This window comes from Vanacampus margaritifer, chromosome 20 (genome assembly GCF_051991255.1).
Source record: "Vanacampus margaritifer isolate UIUO_Vmar chromosome 20, RoL_Vmar_1.0, whole genome shotgun sequence".
NCBI classification, from domain to species: domain Eukaryota; kingdom Metazoa; phylum Chordata; class Actinopteri; order Syngnathiformes; family Syngnathidae; genus Vanacampus; species Vanacampus margaritifer.
The window spans coordinates 13,171,744-13,190,544 of record NC_135451.1 but is presented as its reverse complement, the minus strand read 5'-3'; the positions used below and the strand labels follow the sequence as shown (position 1 = coordinate 13,190,544).

Genomic DNA, 18,801 nt, shown 5'->3' with positions numbered 1-18,801 from the left:
CTGAAAGGAAACTTGTGGAATCTCATCTCGACTGCGAGCACTGTGGATTTTGTGAATGACAAGTCTCCTCGCTTCAAAGGCCGACACGTCGGCGTGAACTCCCCCCCCCCTGGCCTCCGCTGCCGACCTATCAAAGAAAAAGCCCGCTCTCCCCCTGAGACGGCTCATTTCTGCAGCCCTCATAACCAAAATAGACTTCCCCTTCTTTGAGACTCAACCGGGTGTGTCGGTGCAGAGGTGTTCATGCTGGTGCAGCTTTGTGATAGGCCATTTTCAAAAAATACAAGCAGATGGAGCAGGGGCGAGCTCCCTCACGCGGGGGCCGCGGGAAAATCCAGCCCATCCAAACAAATAGAAATGTGATGGTGGGGAGGGGGGGGGGGGGTAGTGGGCGGTCGTTGACAGCCCAGCTGCACCATGTTTGGGCTGAGGGTCTACCATTTGCCCGTGTCACACAAACACATCCATTTGTCCGTGCTTTTCTGCCGCACGTAAACACAGCCAGGCCAGCTGGACGGCTTTTGTGATAGCGTCGCTATGGCGACAGGCGGCAACATGAACTTTGCCAGTGGGCTTGGCGTCGCACCAGAAGGGCGGGAAAGGGGTGGCGGGGGGTTAGCTTCTGTTGGCCGTTTGTTTACCTTGACGATCCCGCACTGCAGCTGCAGCCGGCGACACCTCAACGGCAGCCTGCCAGACATCGCGGAGGGAATAATAGGCCCCCGCCGTTCAAAAACAAGCACACAAAAGCCATCGCGAGGGAAACGCGCATGTCACCGTTTCCAAGCCTTGCTGCTTTTTTGTTTGGCGTATAAAAACGCTCAAAAAGTCCACCGACAGGTTTGTCCAAGGGTTTTTTTTTTTTCTTTTCTGGGACACTGTCCTGAGCTGGGCGGTTCACAGCGTGTGACATTACACGGCCACACAATCCTGGGCTCAATGTCTTCGTGATTCACAACCAAACACCATCGTCAGGTTTACTCACATCACCTATTTTTTCCATCTCAAATTATCTCTCCCCATTGAAATGAATAGAAATGTCATTAATCCGTTCCAGCCTCCTTCCCCACAAAAAAAAAATTCTGTATTTTTTAAAAAAAAAAGGAAAGCAGAACTGATCCCTATCTACCAAACTAATTAACTTCCTGTCCGCTCCTTTAAGCGTCTTCTGTCTATCCGTGAGTCACCTGACGTCGGCCTTGGGCTCTCAGCCACATGCTACTCGAGGTCGGCCGAGGGGGTTTGTACACACCAGATGCCTGCGCTCTATCAGACACAATAGCCCGCTGTATGTATGTGTGTGTGCGTGTGTGTGTGTGTGTGTGGACCAGCTTTTACGGCACTATATTTAGCATGTGGGACGGCCCGTTGAGGAAAACTGTGCCACTTGTAAAAACACGCTGCTCTTAAAACTGCTGCAACTCGTAGATTTACTGTAAGAGTTAAGTATAGGGATGGCACACGTGTTAATTGTTGCGAGGGATGCCTGGCAAGTGTCAACAGTGGATGCCTGACCTCAATTGTGGATTTTTTGCTAATGTGAATATTTCCCAATATGTTCTGAATTAGAGAAGATAAATCATCTTATCATCTTCCTTATGACCCAAGCCAGGGATTGAACCCACAACCTCCCGTCTGCGGATCGACACTCTACCACTACTGTAGACCACTGAGCTAGTAGTGTATTTATTGGAAAGAGGAAAAATGAGCTTATTAAATGTAACTGATGATTTTTACAAGGAAAAAAAATGCTTACAATAAATATCTATATTGCACTTTTGTCTGATTGTTTTCATTCGTGTATTTTTTTTCCATTTATCTTCTTACTAGATATCATTGTTGGTTCGTCATCTTAAAATGTGGAAAATGTTTGTTTTAAGCCTCACGGTACTTAAAACTGACTGTTAACACTCAATGCCAAAAATGCTTGATCAAATAAGATAATTTACTCATTTGCTCCCAAAAACATATAAAAACCTATAATACCAAAGACATATTTATACGTTTTTTTAGATGTAGTTGGGTTTTTTTATGCTAGAGAATACAGAAGGCTTTGATGCAGTGTCTTAACTGAAGAGAATATTTGAATCAATGGTAGATATAACAGAAACGTCCAGCAGGTGGCAGCAGAGTATAAGAGATCTGACTGTTAACACTCAATGCCAAAAATGCTTGATCAAATAAGATAATTTACTCATTTGCTCCCAAAAACATATAAAAACCTATAATACCAAACACATATTTATACGTTTTTTAAATGTTGGGTTTTTTTATGCTAGAGAATACAGAAGGCTTTGATGCAGCGTCTTAACTGAAGAGAATATTTGAATCAATGGTAGATATTACAGAAACGTCCAGCAGGTGGCAGCAGAGTATAAGAGATCAACCAGGGCCATGTTGCAAAAAGGTCTTTCCACCACTTTTCTAAACAGAGTTGTGAATAATGATGAAACTTAGCTATAGTCTAATGCTAATTGGTAGAAAATGGAAACAGATTTTTTTCCTGATGAAAGAAGAGACTCTAATCTTTCTTTTGGTAGGTTCTATGTTTTTATAGTAATAGAACACAATATTCTGTGGGCCTTGCAAAATAAGTCAAATCCAGTGAAATCGCCCTGAGCGAAGGGGGTTGCTTCAGTGAAAATGTGAATGAGTGAATGAGTACTATAAAATAAGCAGAATGATCTTGTCTATGAATTTTATTTTAAAAACTTGTCAAAGCAAAATAAACTAATTTAGATTCCATTGACGAAATGATATCTAATTTAAGATTAAAGTCTCCCTTCTTTAAACCATAACATGTCCACAAGCACATGAAGGGACACATTAGGCCTTTTGTTCCGCGGTGCCCGCAGGGGGGGGCTGAAAGAGACAGCGCTCACTCGACACTCGGCCGAGATAAGCGGGAGGTGAGGAAAATGGAGGCGGATGAAGTTTTCCAGCCCCTTCGGTGTCCTTGCGCATTCCAGCTGCTTTGTGGTGCAGAAACCCGAGCGCTGGCTAAGCCCGTTGCGCCCACGCATCTCACGCATGCTTTCCCGCTAAGCCGTCGCTCCAGAGCGCCCGTCCGCTCCTGACACATCGCATGTCACCCCGACAGCGGCCTTACAACTTTGGCAACAATGCCGCAGCCGTGACGCGGAAAAGGGAATCGGGCCAAGTGAAACGGGATGCGTGACTCAGCGCTGACCGGGGCCGGCACATATGAGGAGGGCGTGCAAGTGGACAATAAGAGTCGCTTACGAAATGATCGCGGCTAAAGTTACCAACACGCACGTGTGCCGCATGCTGGTAGAAAGGTGCAAACTGCACTTAAAGGCCTGGCAGTCAAAAAGCAGGAGGAGAATAAAAATGACAGAAAGATCAAATTGATGATTTTGGTGGTGGGGGGATTTATGGTATATATCACTATAGTGATTTTTATAAATCAGTAAAAACACACACAAATTGATGGTTGTGTGATCGATTGACTAACTGATTTTTTTCAATCTTGGTTAATAATTTTTATTTTTTTTAAAAAAAAAAAGGCTTTTCTCCAAATGTAGTGACAATTTGTGAACATGAAAAAGTGATTCTGGTTAAATGAACGTATACATTTCAAAACAACATTTTCATAGCTTGGAAACTTCATATTACAAAAAAAGGGAAATATTTCTTCCAGAGAAATGTAACAAAATGTGTGGATGATGAAAAATATATTTCTACGAATTCTGTGATAGTTGTATTAATCTGAAAATCAAAACAAGAAAAAAGAACATTTAATCAAGTTGGATTACTGATTTTTTTTTATTCTTTTTTGTTTTAAATATACAAGAAATCTTAAAATATTTGTTAGACAAAATACAAAAATAAATCATAGAATTGAGACAATGCAGCATATAACTTCAATGTTATTTTTGATTAAAATGTTTTCAGTCTGGAAAAAAATAAGTAAAGCCCTAATTATACTACTGCTAGTTTATATATATTTTCTGTGACCCCCCCCCCCCCCCCCATTCAACTTTACAAGAAGTGATTTTAATTGTTTCAAGTTAAATTTTTACATCACAATTTCTTTTTTCCAGGGGGAAAAAGGCATTTTAAAAAATATGCCCAAATGTGGCCATAATGAAAAGCAAATATCGTATCTCCAGATGATCGGAACAAATCTGAGTGGAAAACTTTATGCTTTACTTTATGCATGACAACAAAAATGTCAGGAAAAGCCTACTCGAACAGCTAAACTCGGAGGATCTTTCAACAGCATTTAGCATGACTTCAAATGCGACTGCCACCATTCGTAAGAGGGTGTGCACACTTATGCAACCACATTATCTCACTCCCTCATTAAAAAGACTACATTTATTTTTTCTGACGGACTTGTACAGGTTTAAAGGTCACACAACGGTGGAGTTGCTGGACCTTGAGGTGCAAATTGCTAGCTGGGGCCGGAGCGTCACATGACGGACGTCGGCCTGCTATTTCCATTTAAAAACCGGCAGCATGTGGTCAAAAGTTCACGTCTCCACCCCCGTTTCAACTAAAGACCACTCTCGTGATTAAAATGGAATCCTACCAAAAAATTTTAAAAAATCCCCAAAAGGTAAAAGGAAGACTTTTAAATTTTTGTACAAGCACTCATTGAGGAATGCTGTTAAACATCAGCCCCCCCCCCCACATCGTTTTTAGACATTCTTTGTCTTGACCGCTTGCACATGGTGTTTGGGGTGAGGTGGGGGTGGGGGTGGTTTTGTAGAAAGGAGACACTTCAATGGCGGGGTCTTAATCCACAGCCAGAGGCACTCTAAAAAAACCCATCTGGGCCTGGAACGTCAGAAGGCTCTCTGTGTGTCGACCAGCCTTGGGGGAGGTAACCAACAGGGTGGGGGTGCGCGGGCCTGGAAAGTTGAAAAGTTAGCAGGGAAAGGACCGCCTGTGCCGTCTTTAGTGCTTATATACATCCTGCTCACAGGATAGAGTACGTCGGCCTCTCTCAGGTGTGACTTTTCGCACCCTCGTTCTGCACGGGGTGGGGTGAGAGTGTGTGTGTGTGTGGGGGGGGGGGACAAAGGCCTCACCGACATTCCCACTCTCCTGCCGAGAGCGCTCGTTTGTCTCCCGCATTCCTTTGCCCATTCATCTCTTTCTCCTTACACAGGGAGGAGGGGGTCTTAAAACCTCCCTCCCACACATACACACACAGATACAACCCCCCCCCTCCTTTCCCCCCCTTTGCTTGGTTAGTGAAGCAGCAAAGAAGGAGGAGGAAGAAAAAAAACGGAGATGCATTCTCTCAATGTGCATCGGGGTGAACTGTGGCTTATTTTTAATGATGGGTTCAAAAAAAGAGGAAAAAGAGGGTTGGGCTGACACACACACACGTACACGTACACGCACACACACACACACACACACACACACAGTACTGTAACCGAAGTCTGGGACATTCACAGAGAGGTCTTTAATTTGCCAGCCCTCCCACACTGCAACGGCTCCAAACCACCCCACTTATATACAGCTAAAGAACTGACTCCAGATCAGCCACCGCAGGCTGCCGAGTCGGACTTTTGTCACCAGAACAAAAAGTCGGAAAAAAGTCGGACCACTCCGAGTCAAGGATTCGGTTTCAGCCAATGTGCAGATTTCAAGAAAAATAGGATGCATGTCTTGGCTTCGTACGACGATGCTGACTAGGCTCGCTGCATTCGTGTTTATGTTATGGTTCGAATGTGCTGCGAGCGTCCACTTTGCTGCCATAAACGGGGACTTTCCTCACTCCGGGACTATTTAAGGGCTTTTTTGTTATTCTATTGTAATCGGCCTGTAAATGTTGTGTATCCGTCATGGGGGCTTTTTGAGAGGAGCCATGAGGATCATCCAGCGTCTACACGGAGGAAATCCTTTGCCAAAACATAAGCAAGCGAGCGAGCGTGCGTGTGTGTGTTGACCTGATCCAACACGCCATCAGGACATCTTAAGCCTTTTTTTTTTTCCTTTCTTTGACCGGAAAGCAGCCTGCGAAGCAATGCAAGCAGCGAACGGCCGTTCTTTTGTGTCAGCTCCCTCCCCCCCTCCAATTCTGACAGTGAGACAGCAAGGGGCGGGGGAGGGACAAGAATGAGTGACGTTGCGCTTCCTGTGTCAAAAGACGTCCAAACATCAGCCCCTTTCCCTCCTTTAATGGCTGTCATCAAAGCGGCGCAGGAGGCCCAATTCACAATCCGGGCGACGTAAAACTTTAAAACGCCGACTTGACATGTTCGTTTGCTTCAACCTTGACACCCTTACACCGTAAAGTCAGTTGTGTTTGGTTGCCATTTTAGATTAAGTTTACAGTACTTATACGTGCATGTGTACTGTATATAAATATATAAAGTATACACAATAAAACACATAATGTATATATATCTGTCATCTTTAGTACGATTCAGAATCAATTTTAAATGTCCCAAAATCAATTTTATTTAAATTATTTTATACTGTCTTCCCTTTGTTTGTGTGTGCCTTTATTGGGAGCGCCGTTCATGTTGTACTCGATTTAACCACTTAGGGGCAGTGTGGTTCCACGCAGTCTGATACATTGTTAAGTTGTAGCCACATTAAAGAGTAGAAGGAAAAAGTCACGATCAAGTTATTCCAATAAAAGTTGTTTTTTTTGCAGCGTGGAGCCGTTCTTTTGAGTGATTTAAGTGCCGCGAGTAGCGCGTTGATTAGCATTAGCGAGTCAGACTGGAGTAGTTCATTACGATTCTTTGCACATCTATAAATTGAAGCAAAAATCATTGTCAATCAAATCATTTTGAATAAAAAAATCGCTCCTACCAAAAATCGATTCTGAATCGAATCGCAGACCCCAAAAATCGGAATCGAATCGTGAGACATTCAAAGATTCCCACCCCGAGCTCAAATGAAGTTCACTGCTTAAAGTGTTCTAAAACCACGACTATTGATGCTAACTTACAGCATGTCAATAGCGTTCTCAGCTATATGTTAGCATTAAGCTAGCGGGCCATTCTTAAAGCTACATTGTTTGGCTAATTTAAATACACAATCTTTATTTGTATTTGTTTTACATTTAGTTTGACAGTAAATACCTTGAAGCCTCTTTTTTAATGAGTTAATATATATATATATATATATTTGTATTTAAATAAAATGAAAACATTTTTAAGCCTGTGTAGAACAGTTCCTCTTAGCTTTCATTTGTTTTATTTATTTTTTTTTTTTTTAGAATTGCACATTACGTTGCACAGTGTTGCTTTGGGTGCTGCTTAAAGTCTTGCAATGTCATCTCCTACATTTGCAATAATTTGCCATGATATCAAAACAAGCATAATTTGCACATCACTTTCTTTCTGTGTGTTCTTCCTCTGCTTTTACACCAGCTTGGCCAGTGGAGTGACCACAGCTGAGGCAATGTTGACATCTAGTGGAAGGATCGATCATTGCAAGGCGTCTTTACTCTCGATCAGAGCGCTACATTGACTTTGAGCCTAAAATCATTAACAAGCGTCAAACATTAGATTTAGGACGCCAGATCAGGTGGGGGAGTCGGGGGGGGGGGGGGGGTCTAACAGTAATGGCCCAAAAAACAGATCCTGAGTGTGATTCTGTGATTGAGGCCACTGCAAGTTCCCACTGGCTCGCATTCTCAGACTGCCGTGACAGGATGAAGTAATTACTGATACGCACACACGCACACACACACCAGCATGGATGAAGATTTATCTCAACGAGCTTCCAGTTTGGGCTTGATGCCCACAGCTACGAACACAAACATGAATGCAGGTGTTTTTTTGTTGCTTTTGGTCCGCTAAGATGACACAAAACCTAAAGAAATAGCCATTACTTAAAAAAATAAATATGCAACGACATGATCCATTCAATTTGCTATAAAATGTTAACATCCCCTGACGTTGAATACACTGGAAATTCAACTGACAGTAAAAATAACACTTGAAAGTTTTAAAATCAAACTACTTAAGTTCAACCACTGTCATGCAAAACGTCAGTTTAGTGATCCATCTAAAAGTGAAGTCTTTTCTCAAGTGGAAAATCTGCAACTATGGAAAACAAAACCATCATATCATAATAGAAATGCAGTTAATCTGTTCCAGCCCCCCAAAAAAACACCAGTAAGAATTTGCAAAGCTGTTTTTTTTAATATGTAAAACAGCACGTGGCACTATTGTACCTTGGCCAACAGGGGGCAGTATAATGATTACATGTTAATACACGTAGTATTTCCTTTTGAGAAAAAATAGTAGTAATTGTGCAACAGTATTTAGACAAAAAAATACTTTTATAAAGTTGTTCAAGAAAAAAGTCACATTAAGAAAAACTATATATATATATATATTTTTTTTTTACCAGCAACGTATGTCAAGCAGAACAATTCAATGCTCTTCCACTAGGCGGCAGAAGGTGCCACTAACATGCTATCCATTTGTTGCCATTTATATAACAGAAAAATAGCTTCATGTTCAATTTATTATTATTTAAATATTATTATTTAAATTACGAATAGCTTGTCATTCTTTTGCCGTATCAACCTTTTGGAACATTTGTTGTTTGGTGGTGTGTCATGACATTTTTCAAATGTGAAGTACGTGGTTTGGCTCAACAAAGCTTGGGAAATTACAATAGAAGAATATAAAAGAGCATGTCTCTACAGTACCTGGGCCTTTTTTCTCTTTACATACACACACGCACACACACACCACCTTCAAGCATCAAAGCCAGCCGAATGACAACATTAAGCAGGTGCGAGTGGAAGGGCGCTGTTCAATTCTCGCTTTGAATAATAATTCCACCCGGGAGGCGGACGTCTTTGATGGGGCTGACGTGACACACAGGTGCCGCTCACATGTACAGACGCCGCCGCCGCCCAGATTCAGGCCTGTAATTAAAAAGTCAAAGGAGGGAAGTGGGATGCAAGGGAGGGACGGACAAAGACCACTGGATGCCGTTTGATGTGAATGACGGCAGGTATTTGCTCGACTTGTGTCTGTCCACAGCGCCACGTGTGGGCAGGACACCAAAGTCTTGACTTGAGTCAAAAGTCTTGCGAGACCAGACTTGCGCCGCGTTTCATTGACTGTGAAAAGACGTCAGCGGATAAAAGCGTGGAACGTTTTTGTCTCCTTCTAGCGGTGACAACAAAATGTGAGCAAAAACCCCACTGAGTTATATCAGCGGTCATTTTGTGATGCTGAGCCAGGAAGTGTGTGACGCACAACCACACTTCTTGGCACCTGTCACACACACACACACACACACGCACAAACACTAAAATAGCAGGCTGGAGGCGGCTCAACAATTCCCAGCTATCACGCACCAAGCACAAGTAGGTTAATCTTTGGATTTTTTGGCAATGAAATCAGCTATTAATAGATAATAGTATTGGACGAATAGTGATTTTGTGTGTTCTATTTAGAAATAATTGTTGGAAATTTTAAATGAGGATGTTTAGTAACACGAATACTTGTTATTTAAGTTGTAACTATGTTTTGTGGTATTGTAAAAAGTTTAATAAGCCTCGATGTCCAGTTTGAGGATGAATAAGCACAATGAAACAGGGATGGGCTCTGCGTTGTCAACATCTGTTAAGTTACACATTTTACAATAGCACATCCGTGCGTTTGTTTTCAAAATAAAAGCATCACGCGTTTAACTACTACGTCATCGCTCTCTGAAACATGACACCCGAGTAACTGTGCAACCTTAATATTAACAGCTACGCCACATAGTTGTAGTTAATCGCTCAACAGACTCGGGAGCGCTCACGTCCACGTGACAACCTTTTACTTTGAAAGCCGCGTCACTCCGCTTCCTGCTTTGGTCCGCTCAAGCGCCACCCAGCCGGCAGCGTGCCAGGCACACAAACAAGCAAAACACAGCGACTCGCTCGTTCTTTTGTCTTACTTACAATAGCGAAGCCAGTCGTCACACATGCCGTAGAAGCAGTGGAATAACGCCATGGTGGCTTCGCGGTGCCGCTGTCAGTAGCGGTCAACGGGGAGGAATAAAAAAAAAAGTCTTGGGAGTGTGGCGGGGGTGTGCGCTCATGTGTCGGGACGCGGAAAACCCCCCAACCTCCTCTCCCCATACACCCCCCCCTCCTTACCCCCACCCTTAAGGCACTCTGGCACAGTCCTGTATTACACGTTGCATGAAAAATTGAGAACCTAATTCTAACCAAAACCTAAATAAACTTTTTAGAGCCATAATACCCACCCCCACCCAATTGTACACAATCACCAAAAAGTCACATATTCTCAAGAGAAAAACCAAAATAAATCTTTGAAACAAAAAAAGTGCCTTTAATCTCTAATAAAACATAGCAGTATTACGTTTTTGAAAATAAATACATTGTATAGTATATAAACGCTTGGTTCCTTTACGGTAATTCTCAGTGGAACGTGACGCCCTCTTGTGGTAGGTATGCAAAAAATAACTCGCTAAATATGCATTCATTATCCGTTCCATGTATGATGTTTGTATTTAATTCTTAAAACTCTTTACTTTAAAACTTATTTAGGTAATATCTTTATTGAAATTTTTTTAGCAAGAAATTTTAATTTTATCATCATTGATTCTTTTTATACCTATATTTAAGCCCAATATTAATCTTTAAACTGTGCATAATGTTACAGTGGCATACAAGAAGATCAAATAACATTTTCGTCTTTTTTGATGATTTAATTTAAATTTTGAAAAGTTAGACTTAATTTCTGTAATAATAATACAACTTTTGAAGTGAAATTAACTCATTCACTGCCATTGACGGCTATAAACGCCCAAAATTCATTTGAACTATTTCTATTAGTTGTACTTCCCCCCCCCCCCCCCCCTACACAAAAAAAACTATAAAACTAACTTTTACTGTACATTTAGAACAGATATACAATTTGTGATTAATTGTGAGTTAACTAGTGAAGTCATGCGATTATTTTCTATTAAAAATGTTACTCCCGAATTTTTAATAATCTTTTCTTTTCTTTTTTTTTTGAATTAATTCACTGCCATTGACGGCTAAAAAAAAGTCAAAAATGAATTTTAACTATTTCTATTAGTTAAACATTTTTTTCCCCACTTTTGTTAACAAGAGTATGAAAACCTAGAATTGTTTTATTGTACATTTAGAACAGATATAAAATTTGTGAGTTATCGCGAGTTAACTAGTGAAGTCATGCGATTAATTACGATTCAAATTTTTAACCGCCCGAAGCCCCAATTTTTTAATAATCTTTTTTGTCTTCCTATGAATTTATAGCAGTGAATGAGTTAATGTGCTAAAACATGACTACCTTCTTCCATTGGTAAACACTGACTTCCCTGCTAAAGCTGCTGCCCCCATGACCCGACCCCGGAATAAGCGGTAGTAAATGGCTGGAGGGACTTTAAAAAAAAATAAAAAATCTACCCTGTAAGGGATCTCTGGACCTAAAAAGTTTGAGAATCCCCACTCAAGTGTCAACAGAATACAGTACTTGATGTGCAAGAAGACAAGTAGAAGTTATTGTGCTGTTACACTACAGGCCTGTGAGGGGCGCTGTTGTCCAAGTTATGGCGTAAACCTAAACACAAGCAAGATACAGTATACATTCATATATATATATATATATATATATAGCATGATGTTCCTGAATAGAAGATTTTCAGGATGTCTGGGGGGAAAACCCCCCACCACAGCCTTATGTAGAATATTATTTTATGTATATCCTACTCATGCGCATGTGGGAAAAGACTACATCAGCGTTCCCGGAGTTTGCCGAGCGCATGCAGCCGCCAGGAGTTAATATTGATGACCTTTTCAAAAGCCACACTTTGATCGCTGCTCTTTGAACGTCAAATGGCTGAGACGCACGAACGAAGCGTCATATGGATGGACAAAAGAATTGGGACGGCTGTCGGTGTGAAATCCTCACATTGTGTGGTTTCCGTCATCTACCCAAAATCTGCCCAAAGGTCTTGAGTGATGCAATAAATAAAAACAAGCTGACTAAGCAGTTTGATACTTTCTTGGCTGAGCAGTTCCTTCTGCGCTGAAGTATTAAGAGTGATTTATTTGAACAAAACAATCTTACTGACTCACTTTCACATGTTATAAAAAAAAAATAAAAAATCCATATGTCCAATCTTGAGGCCACCATTGTCAAGGTTGCGCCACGCTAGATATGACGAGGAGACGAAAGGAGGAAATGCCCGCGTGAGTCATCGGATGGCGAGCGGGACGCTGGGCTCGCTCAGCATCAATACTGCATGCATGCAGCAGTGCAGACCAGCGGAGACGCGAGAAGGCTAAAATAAGACCACTGGAGTCTTCGACAAGCTCATACGGGCTGAAGGGGAAGGAAAACGGGGCTATGCACTTATCACATTGTTCCCTTCAGAACAAATTGCGATCTCACCAGTCAGCTAAGCACGGGAAATTGTCTCTTTTCTTTATGTAAGATGTTTTGGGAATTATTTAAGTCTTTTTTTTTTTCTACTGAGGAAAATTGGGCAAAAACACTGGAATTGCTGCACGGTTGTAAGTAACGACTAGAGGCTATGATAGAAGAATTTATGAGCCATATCTTGGGCGTTTTTATTTTATTTATTTATTTTTTACAGTGACACCTATTTGCTTATTTTTTTTCTCCGTTAACTCTTTGACTGCCAGACGTTTTCAGAAACGGGTTGTCCCCAGTGGCAGCCGATTTTAAGCATTTTGACTGATCTTTCAAGGTCCATAGAAAATTATGTGTTTGGACTATGGAAACACTACCAAATGAAAGATTGGACTCTCATCTTTCATCAGAAAAAAAAAGTTTGTTTCTACCTTATTCCATTCTTCAGTAATCAACAACAGAAAATGGTTAGTTTCACCTTTGTTTTGAAACAAACGTCTTTTAACGTCTTTGGCACTCCTCCATAGGATTTTACTAAACGTTATTTAACGTTTTTGGCAGTCAAAGAGTTAATCGCTGAAAAAAATTGCCTGTTGGCTGTTTTCCCGTTTGTGCTGACAACCTAAAATACCACGAGATGGCGCCAAAGCCTTGTCGGAAAAAAAAAAGAAAAAGAAAAAAGTAGTGCTTCGGAGCTATTTTGTGGCATCTACGGGCAGTTCTAAAGCTTCTTAGGGACTGGCGTCAGTTACTCACTATTCATGGCAGGGCTCGGTTATGGATTCCTATTTTTTTTTTTGAAAATTAATGAATAAATGGCATAATATTACAAGACTAAAGTTTGATTTTTGAAATTCTTTTAACATGTTTATACATGACTTTTTTCTTGTTAACTCATTCAAAGCCAGGGACGTTTTTGCCATGTCTTTTACAAATCCAGGCATTTATGTACTTATCTTTTTTCCTTTTTTTTTCCCCATGGTAGAGTAAAGAAGGGTCAGAAAATTGCTGTTAAACTTTGACTTCCTCTAAATAAATGTGTTATTCTAACAGAATGTTTTTCTCGCAAAATAGGCAACTTTGCAGCATTTAATTGGCATTTAGAGTAGGGATAAAACGATTATCTGCTGGGCAAATTATCGGCGCCGATTTTTAGCATTTTGACGAATATCGGCATCGGCCATTTTGAAGAATTATACGGCCGATTGACGGCTATAAACGTCAAAAATTCATTTGAACTATTTCTATTAGTTTTTTCTCTCCACTTTTGTTAAGAGTAAAAAAAACTTTTACTGTACATTTAGAACAGATATACAATTTGTGATTAATTGTGAGTTAACTAGTGAAGTCATGCGATTATTTTCTATTAAACATTTTACTCCCGAATTTTTAATAATCTTTTCTTTTCTTATTTTGAATTAATTAAATTTTGAAGAATTATACGGCCGATGATAGATCTATTTAAAAAGTGTTCAGGGAAAAAAAAAAAAATCAGGGAAGTAATCATTTAAATTTTCACAGATGCATCTGAACTTGGGAACTCTCTGCATCTACTGTCTTTGTTTGAAATTAAAACTAAGATAAGTAACATTTTAATACTTCAGATATTTTGAAATAAAAAAAAACTGAATTTACTCTAGCAAACAATAGAGAGCTATTTACTTAAGTTTTTTTTTTTTTTTTTTACTTTTGAAGACATGCTACTGCCCTTAGGAGATCCCTGAACTTTTTGTTAGATTTTTAAAACAAATTTAAGATTTTTTTTTTAACTCCAATATTTTACAATAAGCATATGCAATTTTTTTTTTTTTAAAGACCTAGAGGTTTTTTGATTTTTTTTTACGCCCTTTTAGTGAAAATGAATATCGGCTATCGGCGTCCTTGACTACTAATAATCGGTATCGGCCCTGAAAAACCATATCGGTCTATCTCTAATTTAGAGTACGAGAGGATCCTTGGAAAATGTCCCAAAAAGTTTACAAACCCCTTGTTTAGCACACCTGACCATCATCTGAGATTCGCCGATTACATCATCGGACATTGCTGACAATATACACAGAACTTTTATGCACATACATGAATGTTTAACACGTCATGGATTATACATGCTCACTCAAGAGAGTTGAAGACCAACCTGTGCTGCTCTGGATGGTTCTGACAGTGGTGGTGGTGGTGCGCGGGGGCGACCCCCCCTTCCGGGCGGCCCCCCCTCCCCCTCCCCCGCCTCCTCGCCCCGCCGCTTCCTCCTCTTCCTCCTGCGAGCATCCCTTCTCGATGGCTCTCACGTAGCTGTGGCTGCGCATGCGGAAGCAGCCGCCGGGCACGGGCAGATCCAGCGCGTCCACCGCCTGCGACTCCATCTCGCTGAACACCGCCTCGCACACCGCCTCGATCTGCCCGTTCACCTCCACCTCGCTCACCTGGCCACCAAAAAAGGGAGAGTGTCAACGGGAAAAACAAAAGAATAATAAAGAAGCAATAACATGATGATATTACATGTTAGTGCCATTGATTAAATCTTCAGCATGAACAAATAATAATAACAGTGGATATTGTCGTGGAAGCTGGTGATCTAGTTAATAAAAAAGGTGATATTTACTATATTCACCGAGCGTGGAAAATCGAAATCTATGCTACCGATCGCCGAGAATGCGCTTGTGTGATTCTTATTGCAGGATACAAAAAGGATGTGTTTATTTTTCCTTACAAAATGCCGGAGGTAAGTTTATTTTAGTTCATTATGAATTGTTTAAAAATGATTATAAACAACACTTTCAGATGGTTAAGAACAACATAAAGCAAAAATAACTCTTCTTGAGCAAACTTTTATGTACTTTACTTTCTGATTGAAGAAAAATAAAAATAAAAAATAATTTTAAATTTTTAATTAAAACCGAGAACTATGCCATCATTGTCTGATTGATTATTAAACTTTGGAACTATTTGTATTCATGTGGTCTCTTGAACTATTTGGAAATAAAAAGATATAACAAAAAAAAAAAACATAAATAAATAAATCATTTAATTATTATTTTCAACATAAAGTGTCATCTTTTGGGATCATAGTAAAGCTCTGTTCTCAAAAAGAAATAATTAACTGAATTTTAAATAAAGTTTTCAAGTGATTGACGTGGCGATTCTAGGTGGCATTTGACAAGTTGGGTCAAACCATTCTGGTTTGGGGGAAATGCTGGGGTTTTAAGGACACTGAAATTCAATTGCCTACTGAATATAAAATTGATTATATATATATATTTACATTTAATTTTTAAATATATTTTAAATAAATATATTTTGGTGCCTTCACGTACCCCCATTTGAAAACCTTGAGAACTTTACAATACTCCATCCCTGTCTTCGAGTGTTATCAAGGCCTATATGCTAATCACAATTTGGATCCAATTCCATCCTGAATTATTCATAACATCCCATCCACAAGGCTGCTTTTTTATTTTTTTATTTTTTTTACATCTTTGTATGTTGACCATGCCAAATTGCAAAGACGGGGGGAGGATGCGGAGGTAAAATCGGGGGCTTCTGTGCATCCTTTGGTTTAATTAGCTATTCCAAGCTCCAGCAGAGCAGCTCGCACTCACAAAGGGTCTAATTGGGAGAAATGGGGCTTAGTTGCTGTTCAAACTTTGTCGGATGATGACCTGATTGTAAATTCAAGCCTCAGGAAAGCTCGCGGATAGGATTCCCACCCTCCTGCACCGCCACCTTCCTGGATACAGCACAGGACAGCAGTTCGCGTATGGACCCAGGGAGAGATGTTTCGTTTTTTTTCATTTAGACAAACGTAGTGCTCTGCCATCATTTTGTGGCACGTTCTAACTGCTCGCTCCCACAGCGGGGTGTCGTAAGTCTCCTCTTGAGACCGTCTTTTATTCCTTGGCTTTTAGTTCAGTGTGAATTGTGTGGTTTTGTAATTTTGTATTTATTTATTTATTTAATATAAATTTTTTTTAAATTTGTTTTTAATTTTTTTAATGTCTTTTTTTTTTTTTCACTTATTGTATTTAAGTATTTTATTGACCGCTTTTATTTTTATAGGATCTCAAGTTGAGGTTATTTTTGTCTGTGTTTTTTAATTTGAATTAATTGATTTATTTTTAAAACAATTATTAATTTTAATGTATTTTATTTTTATTTTTACTTATTGTACTTTAGTATTTTATTGACCGTTTTCATTTTTATAGGATCTCAATGTGCAGCACTTTGGAAACGCTTGTTTATAAAATGTGCCATAGAAATAAAGTGGATTGGATGTTGACGTAAGTTGAGGAGCTTCATTTAGACAAAAGTAGTGCTCTGCCATTATCTTGTGGTATCTTGGCACCAAGGAACTACGTCGGCGCACATTTTGAGGCGCTTCATTTAAACAAAACTAGTGCTTTGCCGCCATCTTGTAGCATCTTGGCGCCAAGGTACCATGTCGAAGTAAGAGTGTAATTTACACAAATGAATTATATTGAAGTGAATCGAGGAGCCTTGTTTGGATAAAAGTAGTGCCTTGCTGTTATCTTGATACACCTTTCGAGCTAGAGAGTATGTTCGCTTTATTGGCGCCGTATCGTCACTATGCACTTTTAAAAGGATAAGATAATAGCAAATTATTTTTATGCACCCACGGGGGGGTTCGTTGACCCCAATTTGATCGCCAGAATGTCATAGGAGGCCCCGCGTGTGTGCGTGCGACTAACCTGACTGATGGTACTCATGGCTCTCATGTAACTCTCGTTTCGCGAGCGGAACTTGGGCGAGGCCAGCAGCCCCGCCGGGTCCAAGCTGTCCAGGCTCCTATTGATAGAAACCTCGCTCACCGCCCGCAGATAGCTGTGACTTCTGATCTGCAGCTTGGGCGAGTGCTCCGTGGAAATCCTGAGCAGGGAGGAGAGAAGAGGCTGGGTGTTAAAAGCTTAAGGTGAGAACCAATGTGAAGGGGGGAAAAAAAAAAATGGAGCGGTGTGGATGGTGTTTACGCAGAACGATACGCATCAATCCACAACGGCTTGGGAACACACTTCTGCTTATCTAATCGCCGAGAGCTGTTGAGGAACACTCACAATGGCTTACACGGGGCGGCCTTGGAGAACATTTTTCTCAAACACTTAACGGTGAGACCGCTCGCACGCAAGCGCACGTGACACGTGGCCTCTGCGTTCCAGCACAATCAATCTGTTCCGTGCTGAATTTTGCCGTTATTAAACATTTGCTACCCTGCGCAGGCAATGTTTGAAATAACATCCTAAGCGTTGGTCTCCAACCGCCGGTCAGCGGCCATTTTGTACTGCAAATATACTTTGTCACCCAGGTGCTAATTTAGAGGTGGCAAATCCATGTCCAGAAAGTCCCCCCAAAAAAACTGCCACAGTTTGGCTTTAGCATCAGGTGCTGGTTAGCTAGCTCCCTAAGCTAGCTCCCATGGTGCTTGTTTAACTGCTAGGGAGCTAGTAGCTAGCTAGCTAGCACTAGAGGCTAAAGCCAAACTGTAGCAGACTTTTTACTTTCTGGACTTGGATTTGCCACCTCTAATATTCATTATCTAATTCACAATAAAAAAAAAAATATATATTTTTTAACTTCTTCACTTCACATTTTAGAGTGACTGCACTGTTTTACTTTTTACCTTTACTTTAAGGGGAAGTCTACCATAAACATTTCTTGACAATAATATATATGACCTCGCTATTCTAAACATGACATGCTGATTAATATTACATTTGTGGAATAAGCAGCGAGGGGGCGACCATTTTGTCACTTGCTGTCGACTGAAGATGACATCACAGTTGCTCATGCAACGACCAATCACAATTCACCTGTTTTCTAAAGCTGAGCTGCGATTGCTCCCTTAGTTGCCACAAACACAAGTGGTTTTCTTTTGACTGCTGAATTTATTGCTTCTTACCAACAATAAATCCACCATGAAAACTGGAGCAAAACATACATACAAACATAATAATTAGCATAAAGAAAATAAAGACAACTTAGATTTAACTTACTCAAATGTATTGACACAAAATAAACCAACCTCATTGGCTGTGTGCAATGTCCAAAAAGGGAACTAGGCTTGCTTTCTTTCTTCTATCTTGTTTTTCTGTTTTTCTGTTTTTCTCTGATGAACTTAGCATCGTGTACGTCTTGCTGTGTCTTAATGATACTTTCCTCTCCTCCCTAAGCTCTTCCTCTACTCACTTACTCACTGACATACACACATCCACACCACTACAGCGCCCTCTCTGGCGTGGGTGGTGACAAACACCCAAAAAGCAAAGAAAACAAAATGCACAAAATGATAATATGGCGGTTACAAAATGGCCGCCTTCTGATAGTGACAAAAACTGCTGGATTTTGCTGCTTAACTCATATTCCACTAATGCAATATTAATCAAAATACCGATTTTAGACTGCATAGAATGTATTATTG

At 40.4% G+C, this 18,801-nt stretch overlaps 1 protein-coding gene across 4 annotated transcripts in view; it reads right to left on the bottom strand.

Annotated features, from left to right (window-relative positions):
• Positions 1 to 18,801, bottom strand: part of dlgap1b (discs, large (Drosophila) homolog-associated protein 1b) — a 93,785-nt gene that overhangs the window by 17,742 nt on the left and 57,242 nt on the right. For all 4 annotated transcript variants that reach the window (XR_013289833.1, XM_077555197.1, XM_077555200.1 and 1 more), the window contains 2 exons: positions 17,078 to 17,255; positions 14,509 to 14,794 (listed from right to left, as the gene is read on the bottom strand). Coding sequence is in view for 3 of the 4 variants with exons in the window: in XM_077555197.1 (XP_077411323.1) it covers positions 14,509 to 14,794; positions 17,078 to 17,255 (464 nt within the window). In the remaining variant the exon portion in view is untranslated. The remainder of the gene's footprint in view (positions 1 to 14,508; positions 14,795 to 17,077; positions 17,256 to 18,801) is intronic.